Source organism: Dendrobates tinctorius, unplaced genomic scaffold (assembly GCF_039654945.1).
Source record: "Dendrobates tinctorius isolate UK_male_01 unplaced genomic scaffold, ASM3965494v1 ptg000396l, whole genome shotgun sequence".
NCBI classification, from domain to species: domain Eukaryota; kingdom Metazoa; phylum Chordata; class Amphibia; order Anura; family Dendrobatidae; genus Dendrobates; species Dendrobates tinctorius.
The window spans coordinates 3,660,967-3,678,394 of NW_027362062.1; the positions used below are offsets into that span (position 1 = coordinate 3,660,967).

General features: G+C 41.1%; 1 protein-coding gene across 1 annotated transcript; it reads right to left on the minus strand.

The window, feature by feature from the left end:
- Positions 1-2,100: 2,100 nt before the first annotated feature.
- Positions 2,101-13,098, minus strand: DHCR24 (24-dehydrocholesterol reductase). Its single transcript, XM_073563695.1, has 10 exons — positions 12,917-13,098; positions 10,841-11,091; positions 9,450-9,605; positions 8,782-8,887; positions 8,287-8,405; positions 7,253-7,516; positions 7,025-7,168; positions 5,931-6,128; positions 5,236-5,414; positions 2,101-2,996 (listed from the first exon to the last, which is right to left on the minus strand). Exons 1-10 carry the CDS (start codon positions 13,059-13,061, stop codon positions 2,843-2,845), a joined length of 1,716 nt encoding a protein of 571 aa, XP_073419796.1. The 5' UTR covers positions 13,062-13,098; the 3' UTR covers positions 2,101-2,842.
- Positions 13,099-17,428: the final 4,330 nt, after the last annotated feature.

A 17,428-nucleotide genomic window follows, 5' to 3' on the forward strand; every position in this document is an offset into this window, starting at 1 on the left:
AGAATGAATGAAGGACACCAGGGCTTGCAGTTCCAAAGCTTTACTCACAGTCTGTAGTACACACAGGTGCCTGCCTCCGTGCTGCGTCCTCCGGGTCAGGGACTCAGTCAACCTCCAGGCAAGATGGAATGCTCCCTTCCAACACTCCGCCAACATGTGCCTTTCTGAACGTCTCCTCTATAGCGCCTTTAAGTGTGAAGTACTCCCAGTACTGAGTTACACTGGAGTGCCTCCTGACAGATGTTCCCAAGAACTCCACTTGTACGGCAGACAGCTGTAGCCTGCTTCGGGGACTCTCTACTCCTGAGTCCCGGCTCACTATCCAAGTTGCTGTTGTGCCCCCAAGTCTTAGATGGGAGTAGTGCATTTACAGCCCACTACTCCACCGGTGTCTGCTGCAGAACCATTAGTGTCCATACAACCTCGGGGACCGGGCCCCGGCCTTGCGTTTAGAACTTCTAGGCAGGGTTCTTCCTCTAACCCACGTCCTCTCTCTTCCCTTTTATTCCTTCTTTCCTTTCTAATCTCTCTCTCTTATGGAAGATCAGGTTTCAGTTCAATGTCTTTGTCCTTCTTTCCTTTCCCGTGCAAGCAGACCCAGGTCACTGAGATCTGCTGCAGCACCTCCTTCCTCCATCTCTCTTCCAGGGATCTTCTTTCCTCACTCCTCTCTGAGTGGCTTCCTCTCTCAGACTGACCTGTAATCCTAAACCTTCCCGCTCTTTTACGTATTCTAAACTCCACCCGCCTCCCAGAACGTTTCGTGTTCCAAGCAGGGAACCACCAAAGGTGCTCTGCTACTTTCTAAGCAGGGAGCCGCAATGTGGCTTTGCTGAACTACCGTGTTGTGTGGGATGCAGGTGTTGGAGTGTGGTCAGGAGCCTCCAACTTACCTGAATGGTGGGGCACCACACCTCAGGAGGAGGTGCAATACCTCTGTGGCTACTGAGCCTCAGGGGCGCCACACATCCATTAGACCACTGCAGCCAATCACTAGTCTCAGCGGTCCTGTGATGTACTTGCCATCGTCGCCACTGGGGCCAGTAATTTGCTGCCGTAGTCACATGCATGTCCAACATCTCATCAGGAGAAGTAGACGAAGACTTGCTGTGATCCAGTACCAGACAACCCCTTTAAATCATTTTGTGTTTGACTATGGCCATAGCTGCTGCAACTGGATTTATATTTAAGACAATGTGTGATTATATTTTATTTTGTATAATTTGTGAATATTGCAAAAGCTTAATGTAACATCAAGCACAGGCTCTCGTCAGGTTTTTTGGTCTGAGTGAGGGCATATGTTCACGTTGCAATTTTGTTTAAGTCCTGGTAAAATGGTCACGTTAATTTGTGATGATTGGAAGGTCACCAGTGACTTTAGGGAATCATTAAAGTTGCGGTAATTTAGTGATATTTTCTGCAACTTGCTGGAAATTAGAGGTCGCTGCGTACCCCAAAGAAAGTCTCCACACTGAGACACTTAGCAGGTTCTAGGTGATTTCACAGTAGAAATATTCTATTGCCCGTATAGTAAGAAGACCTGAAATATCGCTTACTAGTGATGAGCATGCTTGGGTGCTAACAGAGTGGCTTCGGCGTGCTCAGAAAATATGTTTGAGTCCTTGCTGCTGTATGACTCGTGGCTGTTCGACAGGCGCAACACATGCAGGGATTCCCTAACAAACAGGATTTCCTGCATGTGTTGCGCCGAACAGCCACGAGACATGCAGCCACGAGACATGCAGCCACGGGGACGCAAACATATTTTTTGAGCACGCTGAAGTCACCCGGTTAGCACATGAGCATGGTCAGATAACACCTTGTCCAAGCACATTCGCTCATCACTAGCGCCTACCATAGTTCCCACCACTGCACATTTACCATAAATTTGCCCCCGCACCCACTTTAAATTGCTTACCATTGTCTACGGATTGTTACTGTGATTGTAATATGAATGCAATGCACTTGCTTTTAATCCTGTTACCACTGTTCTTGGAAAATACAATAAAAACTTTGTGCCAGGAACATGTGTGTCCATGAAAAAAAATCCTATAGCTGCAAGAGAAGAGACAATGCCTCATGATACAAAAAAGACAAGAATTACACACAATTGTTTATTAAAGCATCCTGCTGGCTGGCATCCAGATATACAAGCATTGCCATCTTTTGGCTTTATCAGCAAAATAAACTTTTTGGCTTTTCAGAGACAGTCTGACATTTCAGCCTTTCATGGCCCGGATGTGAATAACTGCATTCCGGTGCCGGCCGCCGCAGCTGGGGGATACGGGGAGCACAGAGCACAGCTGCATTGCTTGCTTTCCATAACTCCCATAGATATGAATGGGGAAGACACAAACAGCAGAGCTGCTCCGATGGCCGGCACCTGGATGCAGTTATTACTTTTCATGGCTGACTTGGGAATAACCTTTGATGGCCAAGGTTCCCATACAACTAAAGGACATTGTCTGCAGTCATATTGGATGGCAAGGAGAAGTCACCATGGCTGCACAGGGCTCTTCGGAGCTATTGTAATCCTTAGCTTTCCAGGGAACATTGTGCATTTATCTGGTGCAATGATCAAAAAGTGAATCTTCATGAAAGTCTCCCACTGGCACCCAGATGATATATGGAAGTGGTACCAGCTGTAGGGATAGAATTGGTCACTTTTGCTATGTTAGATAAAATGCAATGATGCATCCGATGTTGCAATGTCGGGGCGCTGGTGTTGGAGGTTTGTCAAACGCCAAGGTCCTTCAGCTGTTTGTGGGGTCAAATGCTTTGTAGTCCGAGTCTTGATTAAAAAAATAAAAAAAAATAACGTTCTGGAGAAAATGTTTCCCACTCAGTGGCGTGCAGCTTTGCAGATTTTATCATACACCTCTGGGAAGGCGTTCTTACAACCCAGCTTCCGTCTCAACTTCTGATACGAGGATCCATCAAACATCTCCCAGAATTCGTCACGGCTCATGTAGCAGTCTGCGTAAAGCATCTGGAAACTGAATGGGGAGTGAAAACCATCAAAAACGGAATAAATTCAGAAACTGAAATATTCAGATATTTTGCATTTGTACTGATTTATTATACTAATGAGTGGTGGTGGTCCCTTTAATCGACATATTAGGGCTAGTTCACACAGGATGGATACTCTGTGGATATTTAATTCCAGCGGTGTAAATTAGTAAAAGAAAAGTGGAGGAGAGTTCACCATATCTCAGCCACAGGTTGCAAATAAAATCCACGCAGCAATTGACCTGTGATGGGGATTTTAAATCTGCAGCATGTCAAAGGGTAAAATCCGCGGCACTGCATAAGGTGAATACCATATTTAGCCACTGATTCATGGCAGATTTTTTCAAGCAATTTATGTCTTGTGTGGACATGACCCTGGGATGTTTTATGTGAGGAAACTGGAGAACATAATGGGACATTATTACTGTAGGGGCTAAGGGACGTTATTACTGCTGTGATGCATTTTATCTCTGAGGATACTGTTTTCAGTGGGGGTCCTGTTACTGTGCAGCGCGACACTATGGAGCCTGGATAGAGTCTCAATGAGGGGCCCGAAAATGTTGCCAGTATGGAGCCCTGAAATTCCTGGTGGCAGCCCTGCTAACAAGGGTCATTCCTTCTCTCTGTACTTATCGTAAATAGTTGTATGGTGCATTGGTTGAGCATACATCTACGCAAATGAATGAGATTTACAACCAGAGCTGCAGGAATATTCCCCATAGAGTTGTATGGAGTGAAAGCATGCATGCTTAACCACTAATCCACCGTGATGCTGAAGAAGAACAAGGACCCCAGGGCTCATAAAATAGCCATCTGTCTGGATCCCAAAAAACTGAACCTCAAAAGATTTAACATTTATCATCTATCCACAAAATTCAGCGATAAATAAAGATGAGTAAAAAGTCTTGCAGTACCCTGGTCCGACGTCCACTTCGGTACTATATGGCCGCCGGAACAGGACAGTGTGAACTTACTCAGCCAGAATTATGGGTGCCTTTTGCACTAAAGGCTTATTCAGAAGTACGAGTTATTCCTGTGGTTTTTAGGCTGTGTGCCCACATTGCGTTTTTTTAAGCGTTTCCGCAGCGTTTGTGCCGGCTCAGACGCAGCAGAAACGCTTAAAAGAAGCTTCAAATTAATTTCCATGCGTTTTTGGCTTTTTGTGCCAATGCATGCGTTTTTAAATGCACAGGAATCGCTTAGCGGCCAAAATCGCAGCATGCTCATTAATTTCTGCATTGCTGAGCGTTTTTAGCCTTCTCCAATGTTCCCAGAAAACGCGCGGAAAAAACGGGTCAAAAACGCACGGCATTTGTGCAAAAAACGCGCAAGAAATGCGCGGAAAAAAGACGCGCGTTTTCTGGGAAGGGGATCAGTTTCCTGAGCGTTTAAAAACGCTAACGTGGGCACATAGCCTTTGGATAGGCTTCGTATCTATTATAATCTATGGAACTGTTCACGTTTGTCTATTTTTGCAGACAGCACAAAATCACAAAAAACATTTCCAATTTTGATCCAAGTCTCAAAACAAACTCGCCAAAGTCTATGGGTCCGTGAAAAAAAAAAAAAAAAAAATCACACAGTAACTGTATGCTATCCGAGTGCTGTCCGTTTTTCAAGACTTTGCACTCGTACGCAAAAAACAGATGTGTGTATGAATCCTTACTTGGAAGATTGCATTACCTTGGTCCGGCAGTCACGGAGTAACGAAGTGGACATGGGGCCAGGCTACTGCAAATCTTTTTCTCATCTCAATTGACAATTGTTATTTGTGCAAAAAAAAAAAATCACCATTAACAATGTTCCTGTGCTCATTTAATGTTTAGGATTTCTCTGAACTTCCAAAAGTTGCTAAAAAAAAAACAAAACAATGTACAACCTGCTGACTTGTGATCTTTACCCTCTTATCTACAGTACGTGATACTTTGCTCTCTGTGATGACTTGCGCTGAGTTTGTGAATACAGATCTTTCCTTTTCCCTATTATTTTTTTTAAATCTGTTAACCCTTTCTTAATCTCAAAAAATAACATTTGCAACAAATACCTAATGATCATTAATTAATAAAATGCTTCTTAAAGATAATAAGGACTGTAATCAGTCACATCAGGGCTGAAGACTTTGCAACCTGTTCCCTTCCCCCTCGCCATACTGACAGTCACATTGCACAGCAGCCTATACCCCTGACCGTGAATGCATATTGGTGTCAATCTAAAAGAACGACTTACCCGTGAACGTCTCTGACAAATTTTTCCAGTTGGCGCATAGAAGCTTTGGCATCGAAGTGTTTCGTCTTTGGCTCCCCATATGCCCCGATATCTACGTAGAGCTCTGCTTCATTACCCTTGGGATGGACCATGCCAGGATGACTGGGCAGAATGAAAGGACACAGCCATAGAGGGTAGACCTGTGGAAAGTATATAGACATGAACATTTTTCACAAAGTGCTCATTCACAGGTCAGTTTATCGCATACGAGTGCTAACTGTGTTTTTCACGGATAGCACTCGTATCTATGACAGTCTTTGTGGCTGTGATTTTTTTGCAGACCCAGTTGTCTACAAAATTGAAGAGACATGTCCGACGTCGATCCAATTGTCGGGTGAAATTTGGCAATGAAAGTCTATAGGTCCTTGAAAAAAAAAAAAAAAGACCGCACTCAGATGCCATCCGTGTGCTATCCATTTTATTTTTTTTACGGACTGATAGGAAAAGGACGAGATACTTTTTTCTCTAATCATAGCAAAACTGATGAAAGTCGGAGTCGGACCAAACTATGATCAAAAACACTGATAAAACCCCAGACCGATTTTCTCATCCGAAGTGAGCATTAAATCACAACCTGCTCTTATAGTCCAGCGCTGCATTCACACTTCTGCTACTCATCAGACATCTTTTGTGCCCCATGTGTTGTGGATACATACACTAATCTCACTATGGAAGGCGCTGATGGCTTTCTGCAGACATTTCATTGGGACGAGCATGTCCTGCACCACGTGATGCTGCTCGTACAGCTTCCTGATGGTCTCTCCTTGGGTGAGCTTTAATAAGGAGATTTTCGGAGGCACCATCCAGCCAAACAGGTAACGGAACACGGGGTGATTGCCAAATGGAATGATGTCCTAGAACCAAAGTGAGAAAGTGAGCAATGGCTGTAAATGATTTTTCCATGTTTGAGACCACAAAGAACTGATTGTTATTAGAAAAGTTGTAAGTTGGTTTAATAATTTGTAACACTGTATATGACACCATTCTAGAGACATTGGCTTCTTAAAGGCTTTGCCGATCATTAAAAAAAAAAATAAATAAAATAAACATGATTGCTTTGCTCTAAAAACAGTGCCCGACCATGCATTATGTGTGGTATTACTGCTCCACTGAAGTGAACGGAGCGGAGCCGCGGTACCACCGGTGGAAAGGAGCAGCACTATTTTTTTTTTGCAAAAAGATGTAATTTTCTAATCATGGACAACCCCTTTAAATCAATAAGAGTTTTTATTTTTCTACACAATACAAGTGCCTGCAATTGCCCATGTTTTACCTCTACCCCAGGCAGCACTGATCATATTTCTTGGAACGGTTGAGCAAAAAAAAGTTGCACAAACCTGGTCCAACATCCAGGTCGCAGTCGCAACACAAAACCCATCACTAGGGCTTTGTAATCCCGAGAGGCACCAAGCATGCTGGCATTCGAATGGTGGGAAGGGCGAGAAGCTCCAGATGCATGTGGCCATTGTATCCAGAGATACCCTTTTCTTGTGCTTTGGGCACCTGTCGGGCCGGTGTTCATTGGTACACTATTTCCAGCTGTTTAGAATAGCTTAGCCAGCTATGTTTTTCCAGGAAAATAAAAACTAATTTTTTTTTTATGAAACCCTATGGGTGATGTATGCCACCATTTGGTTATACGTTGACATATATTGTAGAAATTAATTGAGGAATATTTTGGGAAACCCTCCAGACATATACCTGGGATGCACATTGACCCGAGACTAATCCACTAATATTGGAAACTTACCTGCAGCTCCCAGAAGATACTCCTTGTATGTCTGTGGTAGTAGTGGCGTAAGGGGATGTATTCAGTCCCACTTTGGTTATTCTTCAAATATGACTCCACGTGACGGAAAAACCAAGGTTTCCAATAACTCCCGATACTATTAATCTAAAATGCATCAAAGTATTAATGGGATTAAGAATTAGGTGAGACAAAAGATAGAAAAACCAACGATGGAGTCACTTACAGTACCTGGTCTGGCTGAGCCTCGTCAGTTAGGACTCCGGTCATTATCACGGCCTCGTCGGCGCAGTACACCAAACCCTCTACAAAATAGTTCTCTTTTTTCATGGATTCTCTTGAAAACCTCTCGCAGATCTTCTCCAGGCCTCTCACAGGGTTGTAGTGCAGCTTCACATACTTCTTAGCCGGGACTATCTTTATCTCTGCTGCAACCAAGAAGCCCAGAGTCCCACATGACCAGGGAACGGCATAAAAGAGGTCAGAATTTTCTGTCTGAAGAGAGAATTAATAAACTGACTTCAAAAGTAAAAAAAAAAAAGTGCAACAGACATCAAATTAAAGGTGTGGGACGGGGAAAAACATAGATAACAAAGCCATAAATAACTTACTAATCTAGTCTTATAAGGCCAGGTGGCCCGATACCCTTGTAGCCTCTCCATCCTGGGTTCCACCGTGTCACTTCTAGTTCTGTGCTCATGACTAGCAGTGTGATAAAGAGTTATTCCCATCTTTAGAGATTATCACCTTTCCATAGAATAAGTGATAATTTGCTGATCAGTGGGGTCCGACCACTGAGATCTCTCAAGAATGGGCCTATCTGAAGACAGAAGTGGCTGGTCATATGCGATTGCCACTTCTTACAATCTCTAAGGGACTGCTGGAAAAAGCCAAGCACTCTGCTTGACTAACCTCTGGCCGTGCCATAAAGAATGAATGGAGTGGTGGTCGCACATAACTTGTGACCACCGCAACATAAATCAGCAATTTATCACCTCTTCTATGTACCGGTGATAACTTCTAAAGATGAGGATAAATCTTTAAGGGGCTGGCAGACTGCTTATTTAAATAGCCAACCCCCTCCTCTCTCTATACTTTGGCTGTGATGGAGAAGGGGGCTGGTTTAGCTCAAGACGTGTAAAGCACAGAACAAGGGGATACGGGCCATTTGGCCTAATAGTGGTATATTAGTAAGCTATATAAAATATGATTTATCTATATTTTGTTTTTTACTGGAAAGCCCCTTTAATCAAACTATATTTTACCGGTGTACACCGCACAAGGCTCCCATCAGCAAGGACAAGTTCATAGGCCAAGCAGATGTGTTGGAAGAGTCCAAAGTTATGCGATGACGATTCAATCCCTGTTCCCATAATTAGGCCACCTGTACCAAAACATACAGAGAGATTTTTAGAAGTTATAGGTTTTTTTTCTATAAGGTTACCCAACTTTGCCCAAAACTTCCTTCACAACCGTTCCATTGAGTAGAGGTCATACTGGCTTCAGAAACTGATATCGCCAGAAAAAAAGCTGCGTTTCGCCCTACAGATGTAGGCTCCCTGCGGAATATTATCTCTGAAATGGGACACTTGCAGAAAAACGAACAAAGCCTAAAGTTGCGCAATTGCAGGGTCATCATAATGGCATCACCTCCAGTTGCCTATCAGGACAATTTCAGTTCTTTATAAGAAGCATATTTGTATAACCCCCTAAATGTTCAAAATGTTATACTTTTTTTGCTTTTACATATTTCTTCTTACCGACTGTCAGATCGTCAAGCTCTGGTAGTACAGGAAGAGTCCAGCCGATAGAATTAAGAAGGGCAGTCACCTGACCCATATTTACTAAAGGCTCCACACGTACAATCTAAAGAAGCCAGACGAAACGTGAAAAATTAAAAAAATAAATGTACTTATAAATGGGATTGTTATACGGTTAAAAATGTAAAATGCCAATACAAACAATCAACTTTGCAATTTACCTCTTATTAAAAATCTTCTCTGTTCTAAAGAATGGAGGGATTTTTAATGTCATAGTTTACTGCCGTTTGCCTTCGTTACTTGCCACCTCTGCAGTCTATCATCGGTGGCCGGTTTCCAAGACAAGGAAAGCAGCACTAGCAAGCTCTTTGGTATACAGCTTGTAAACACTGCTGGATCACTTTAGTCTTACTACACTTTTCTGACGCTGCAGAGGGAAAGCTGCCACAGCTTGCAGCATGGGAGAACGCACAGTTTAAACCAGAGGGTTGAACTGTCAATCTTGAGGAGCGCACCGCCACTTCCAGGAAAAATAGGAAACCAGGAGACAGAGGAACGGTTCGCTCCTGAAGAAGGAAGACTGGACAGCAATATTAAAGTCTAAGACCCCATAACCGTAACCCAGCCCATTCTTTCCATCCAAAATAAAAGCTTGCTGTAGAAAGTACCTGTCTCTTAGTGTCCACCTCCAAGATGTCCATGAGGTTGATCATTATGTTCTTATGTGTGTTCTTGTACTTCCCAACTCGCAGGGATACAGTTAACCATCCCGGCCTTCCAGTGCACATGAAGTTTTTACCTCCTTCGGCTTTCCATCTTCGTACCTGGAAAACAAAGTGATATAATAAGACTATAAATAATACTAGAACAGTATAATAAGAACAACAATATAATAAGACATCAACATTAATGTCATTCTCTGTTTCCAGCTTCCTGATGCAGACAATTTTCATTATTGCGTTTTCATTTTTTCCTTCCCTTGTTATAAGAGCCGTAATTTTATTTTATTTTTTTTTCTCCCCATTGACATTGCTGTACGAGGGCTCATTTTTTGCAAGACGAGGTGTAGTTCCGAATGACACTAAATTCTGCCGTTGTTTTTTTGTGAATTGTTTTCCCGCTTCATTCAATATGCGGTTATAAAAGACCTGTTAGTATTGAGAAATATGTAGAATTTTGTGAAAAAAAGCACAAAAAAAAAAAATCTGTAATCTTCTGAGGCTCGTACCTTTTTTTTATTTTTCCATCGATGGAGCTACATGACGGTTTGTTTTTTTTTGCGTGATGAGCAGGCATTTTTAAGGGCAGCATTTTGGGGTACATATAATGTTTTGGCAACTTTTTATTGTATCACTAGCGAAGGTGTGGAGACTCTGGTGATTCTATTTATTTATTTTTTTGCATTATAGTGTTTACCACACAGGTAAAATTATTTTCGTAGATTAGACTTTTGTGGATGTGGCGATACCAATTATATATTTATTATTTTTTACTTATTATTTTAGTCTCCCTAGGGGACATGAACCAGAACACATGCCACTGGGATCATGTCATTTAAATGCTGCTGTCAGAGATTGGCATTATTCCCAAAAAATCAAATTATCGCCTAGACATAGGATAGAGGATAACTTTCTGATCGCAAGGGGTCTGACAGCGGCGGTCCCAGATATTCCTGAGATCGGAGCTCTGAAACCCCATCCTAAATGACGTACACGTGTGGCCTCTGCTCCATTCATTGTCTATGGGACTGCTGGTAATAGCTGAGCACAGCGCTCACCAGGCCCTAGGGGCCTAGACAATGAATGGAGTGGAGGCAGAGCATGCGCACCTACACTCCATTTAGCCCCGATATCGGGATTGCTAGGGGTCCCAATGTTCAGAACCTCCACGATGACCACGTTATCCCCTATCCCATGGCTCCTAAGCTCTTCCCATAAATGCGCTCCTGACCTTCGCCATTTGGAAAGGGTTAAAGATTAACAAAACTTTTGGAAAACTTATAAGGGTTTACGGTTGGGGTAAATGGGGGAGAGAATTTAAAGAAGAAAGTTCTTCTTACCTGTTCTTGAATCTCTTTTACCCGGCGGTCATGTTGCTTGGGGGCGCTGCACATTTTAAACACCAGCCAGGCCCTGACGTAATAATACACATCGAAAACAACAGAGACCGGGAGCAAGAAGAGGCAGACAAACACCCATCTGTGGTGGACGATGACATATTCAAAGCCTTTCGCCCTGATCCACAGAAGTAAAAGGACAAGTGCCCCGGCGACATACAAGATCACGTCCATTGCTTCAGAGGAAGGAGAACCTGGAAAGCACAAGAACAGTGTGAATGAGGTTCCATAAGATGAGGGAAAAAGCTTCTACCATCACCCTGCAGGTTACATAACAAGGGTCAGACGAAAATGACCTACTGCTTAAATCAGGGTTTTATGATAAGTGTGTTTTTTTTCATATCATCATTTACTGTATATTACTAAAAAAAAACATCTTTCTTTGTATATTCTGTGATTTCTACTGTATATAAAAGTGTTAACTGTCATTATACAGGAGGGGTAGGAGGTGAGCTGTGACATCACTGACTGTATATAGAGGTGTTGTTAAGCATTGCTGCCGTTGTACAGGAGGAGGTGAGCTGTGACATCACCTATTGAGAACGGTAGGTAGATCCGGTTATCTTCTGCATATAATGGTGTTATCAGTCATTGTACAGGAGGAGGTGGTGAGCTGTGACATTTCTTATTGTGTACGGTGGATCATGTGTTATCTCCTTTATATAGTGGAGCGTTGTACAGGAGGAGGAGGTGAGCTGTATAACATCTATTGTGAATGGTGGATCATGTGTTATCTACTGTATATTGTGGTGCATTGTACAGGAGGAGCAGGTGAGCTGTGACACCTATTGTGAATGGTGGATCCTGTGTTATCTACTGAATATTGAGGTTCATTGTACAGGAGGAGGAGGTGAGCTGTGATATCACCTATTGTGAATGGTGGATCATGTGTTATCTACTGTATATTGTGGTGCATTGTACAGGAAGAGGAGGTGAGCTGTGACACCTATTGTGCATGGTGGATCCTGTGTTAATTACTGTATATAGAGGTGTTATCAGCCATTGTACAAGAGGGGGAGGAGGTGACCTGTGACGTCACCTAAAGTGTTTTGTGGATCATATATTTTCTAAAGTATATAAAGTTGTTATCTGTCATTGAAATACTGTCTGTGATGATAATGAGACTGCTGAAAATTCTTTAGTACAGAACAGGAAGAGCAAGTCTTGAATACCGCCGCAAAAAAAAATAAAAGTAAAAATTTTAAAAAAAGTTATAATATTATCGCCAGGTAGGCACATTGGATATTTTTAATCTATTTGCCTTTAACTAGCGAACCCGTGACAATATAACTCCAGGAGTCACAGCCTAAGGCCGGGGTCACACGTGTGCATGCAATGCGAGTCTCTCGCCTCAATATCCGGCACTCGGACCGGAGTGTGCGGCTCCAGGTATTTCTATGCAGCTGAGCGCTCCGGTCTGAGTGCCGGGTACTGGTGTGCGAGTTTCTCGCATTGCACCCGCACGTGTGACCCCGATCTAACCGGCATTTATTGCATCGTCTTGGTCACGCTCTCATCACTTGGTGCCGGGATCTTCTTACTTATTTAGCAATATTGCCCTTGGTGGATGAACTCTTACTACGCTGCCAATGTGCGCGGTCAGAAGCCATACAGGTTATTTTATCTTATTATTTATCCAAAATATTAAATAGTTAAACCCATAAGTTAATTCCTGAGGAAAAAAAAATGATTTTTCAGTTATTACACCAGCTTAAAAAAAAACTATAAAGGGGATCAAAATATCTAATGAAAATGACCCTCACAGCCCCGGAGACGGAAAAATAAAAAAATGCTGTGAGTGACGCAAAAAGCCGCAGACCATATAATTAGGATTTTATTTAACAAAGTTCTTGTGACCTGAATGATAAAACCTCGTGTGATCCACACAGACCCCAGTCCAGAGATCACTCTGGATACCATGCAGGTAGGCTGATCACCTGTATCCCGGGCTCTACTGATGGAGCACTACAACCCCCAGCAGGCACACTAATGACGATACACCGTCAGACGTCCGCTCACCTGTGAGCCCCGCAGCCGCCGCCACCTCCTCTCCTAGCACCGGCGTCCCACTGCCTCCAGCCCCTACCACACGGCGAGCTGTCAAATTAGACCACGCCCTATTCTTGTAACTCCTCCCAGTTATCGGGGAGATTGGCCGCTTCATAGCTCGATCAAGCTGAGCTCAGATGGCGAGGTAGTAGGAGGCGACCAATCAGATGGCGAATTCAGTATCGGAACAGAATGGAATGCGGCGCTAGGAAGGAGCGGGCCAATCCGCAGTGAGAGGGGCGGGATTAAACAGTTGCCATAGCGACGGAGGCTGTTCTTTCCATTACTAGATTATTACTGTAGCAATGTAACTAGAAGGACGCAGAAGACACGTGACCTCTGTATGCTCATATACTATACCATGTGTTATATACTGCTGTATATATGTCTTATACTATACCATGTGTTATATACTGCTGTATATATGTCTTATACTATACCATGTGTTATATACTGCTGTATATATGTCTTATACTATACCATGTGTTATATACTGCTGTATATATGTCTTATATTATACCATGTGTTATATACTGCTGTATATATGTCTTATACTATACCATGTGTTATATACCTGTCATACAGTATGTTATACTATGTGTTATATACTGCTGTATATATGTCATACAGTATGTTATACTATGTGTTATATACTGCTGTATATATGTCATACAGTATGTTATACTATGTGTTATATACTGCTGTATATATGTCATACAGTATGTTATACTATGTGTTATATACTGCTGTATATATGTCATACAGTATGTTATACTATGTGTTATATACTGCTGTATATATGTCATACAGTATGCTATATTATACCATGTGTTATATATTGCTGTATATATGTCATACAGTATGCTATATTATACCATGTGTTATATATTGCTGTATATATGTCATACAGTATGCTATATTATACCATGTGTTACAGTCATATGCAAAAGTTTGGGCACCCCTATTAATGTTAACCTTTTTTCTTTAACAATTTTGGTTTTTGCAACAGCTATTTCAGTTTCATATATCTAATAACTGATGGACTCAGTTATATTTCTGGATTCAAATGAGGTTTATTGTACTAACAGAAAATGGGCAATCTGCATTTAATCAAAATTTGGCTGGTGCAAAAGTATGGGCACCCTTATCATTTTCTTGATTTGAACATTCCTAACTACTTTTTACTGACTTCCTGAAGCACTAAATTGGTTTTGTAACCTCATTGAGCTTTGAACTTCATAGCCAGGTGTATCAAATCATGAGAAAAGGTATTTAAGGTGGCCACTTGCAAGTAGTTCTCCTATTTGATTCTCCTATGAAGAGTGGCATCATGGGCTCCTCAAAACAACTCTCAAATGATCTGAAAACAAAGATTATTCAGCATAGCTTTTCAGGGGAAGGATACAAAAAGTTGTCTCAGAGATTTAACCTGTCAGTTTCCACTGTGAGGAACATAGTAAGGAAATGGAAGAACACAGGTACAGTTCTTGTTAAGCCCAGAAGTGGCAGGCCAAGAAAAATATCAGAAAGGCAGAGAAGAAGAATGGTGAGAACAGTCAAGGACAATCCTCAGACCACCTCCAAAGACCTGCAGCATCATAAAAATAGTGTTTTTCTTGGAATGCTGCGTTTTTTAGCCTCCATGCATAATGCCTTTTTGTATGACCAAACAACTCAATCTTTGTTTCATCAGTCCACAGGACCTTCTTCCAAAATGTAACTGGCTTGTCCAAATGTGCTTTTGCATACCTCAGGCGACTCTGTTTGTGGCGTGCTTGCAGAAACGGCTTCTTTCGCATCACTCTCCCATACAGCTTCTCCTTGTGCAAAGTGCACTGTATTGTTGACCGATGCACAGTGACACCATCTGCAGCAAGATGATGTGTTATATACTGGTGTATATGTCATATCCTATACCATGTATTATATACTGCTGTATATATGTCATATACTATTATACCATGTGTTATATACTGCTGTATATATGTCATACAGTATGTTATATTATACTATATGTTATATACTGCTGTATATATGTCATATACTATACCATGTGTTATATACTGCTGTATATATGTAATATACTATACCATGTATTATATACTGCTGTATATATGTCATATACTATACCATGTGTTATATACTGCTGTATATGTCATATACTATACCATGTATTATACACTGCTGTGTATATGTCATACAGTATGTTATATTATACTATGTGTTATATACTGCTGTATACTGTATATGTCATATAGTATGTTATATATTATACTGTGTGTGTTATCTACTACTGTATATACGTATGTCATATAGTATGTTATATGTTATACTGTGTGTTATATACTGCTGTATATCATATAGTATATAATATATTACACTGTGTGTTATATACTAAAATAAGACAGAAATATTCCCCATAACAATGTTAACTAGGTGACCCCTCCCAATGTCCTAGCATTTACCACTAAGAAAGTCACCACTGAGGGTGGCGAAACGCGTGGGTTCTTCTTTGCATAAGGCCCAGGTCTACCCCACCTCTCCTTACTCCTGGGCTCATTTTTATAGGACAATGGAGCGCCCGCCAGGGCTATCGGGGTACTCGGCACTGGGCCCGTTGATCTCAATGGGAGTTGTCACGGAAGCTGTGACCCGGTCCGTGGCCCTGGGGCTCCATGGCAAAAGAGGGGTGAAAGAACAATGAAATAGAATTGATGAATAGTTCGTGACACCACCTCTGGTGTTCGGCAAGGGAGGTGTTAAGCCGACGCTGCATGCAGATCCTCTGGGACTGGTGGTGTGTTGCAGCCAAGGCGGTGAAGCTCCCCACAGGTGGAGCTTTAGTCCCAGGCAGCGTCGGACTGGAACACCTTGGGCCCACCAGAGAAAATCATTCTTGGGGCCCACTATGTAGCTGCATAGAGTTAAATACCAGACCACCAATTATGCGGTAAAACACGCTAATATCCGGGTATAATATAAGGTTGTACATGTCTTAATTATGTAGCAGGAGTTGGGGTAGCCCCCTCATAGACTATAAAGCAGCCCCCTCACATAGTATAATGCAGCCATCTCATAGAATATAATGCAGCCATCTCATAGAATATAATACTGCCCCCCTCATAGGGTATAATACTGCCCCCCTCATAGGGAATAATGCACCCCCTCATAGGGTATAATACTGCCCCCCTCATAGGGAATAATGCACCCCCTCATAGGGTATAATACTGCCCCCCTCATAGGGAATAATGCACCCCCTCATAGGGTATAATACTGCCCCCCTCATAGGGTATAATACTGCCCCCCTCATAGGGAATAATGCTATATAGATAGATAGATAGATATAGAGTTAGATAGATATAGAGTTAGATAGATATAGAGTTAGATAGATATAGAGTTAGATAGATATAGAGTTAGATAGATATAGAGTTAGATAGATATAGAGTTAGATAGATATAGAGTTAGATAGATAGATGTAGAAATAGATAGATGTAGAAATAGATAGATATAGAGATAGAAAGTAGATAATGGATAGAAAGTAGATAATGGATAGAAAGTAGATAATGGATAGAGATGGATAGAGATGGATAGAGATGGATAGAGATGGATAGAAAGAAATATAGATAGATATAGAAAGAAATATAGATAGATATAGAAAGAAATATAGATAGATATAGAAAGAAATATAGATAGATAGATCGATAGGTAGATAGATATAGAGATAGATAGCTATAGATAGAAAGATATAGAGATAGATATATAGATAGAGATACATAATAGATAGAGATAGATAATAGATAGAGATATACAGATATAATAATAATAATAATAATAATAGACATATATAGATAGATATAGAGATAAATATATATAGATAGATGGCTATAAATAAAAATAGATATAGAGATATATATAGAGAGATAGATAGATAGATATAGAGATAGATAGATATAGAGATAGATATAGAGATAATAGCTAGATATAGAGATATGTATAGAGATAGATAGATATAGAGTTAGAAAGATAGACAGATATAGAGAGAGATATAGAGATAGATAGAGATAGCTAGATAGATAGATGGATAGATAGATATAGATAATAGAGATAATAGATAGATATAGAGATAGATATAGAGATAGATGGATAGATCAATAGATAGATAGATAAAGAGAGAGAGATAGAGATAGATAGATAATGAGATATAGAGATAGATACAGAGATATAGTGTTAGATAGAAAGATAGATATAGAGATAGATAGATATAGAGATAGATGGATATAGAGATAATATATAGATTAGATATAGAGATAATATAGAGAGAGAAATAGAGAGAGATATAGAGATAGATATAGAGATAGATATAGAGATAGATAGATATAGATATAAAGATAGATATAGATAGATATAGATAGAGAGAGCCGTAGATAGAGAGAGAGATAGATATAGAGAGAGATAGATACAGAGATCGATAAATAGATAGAG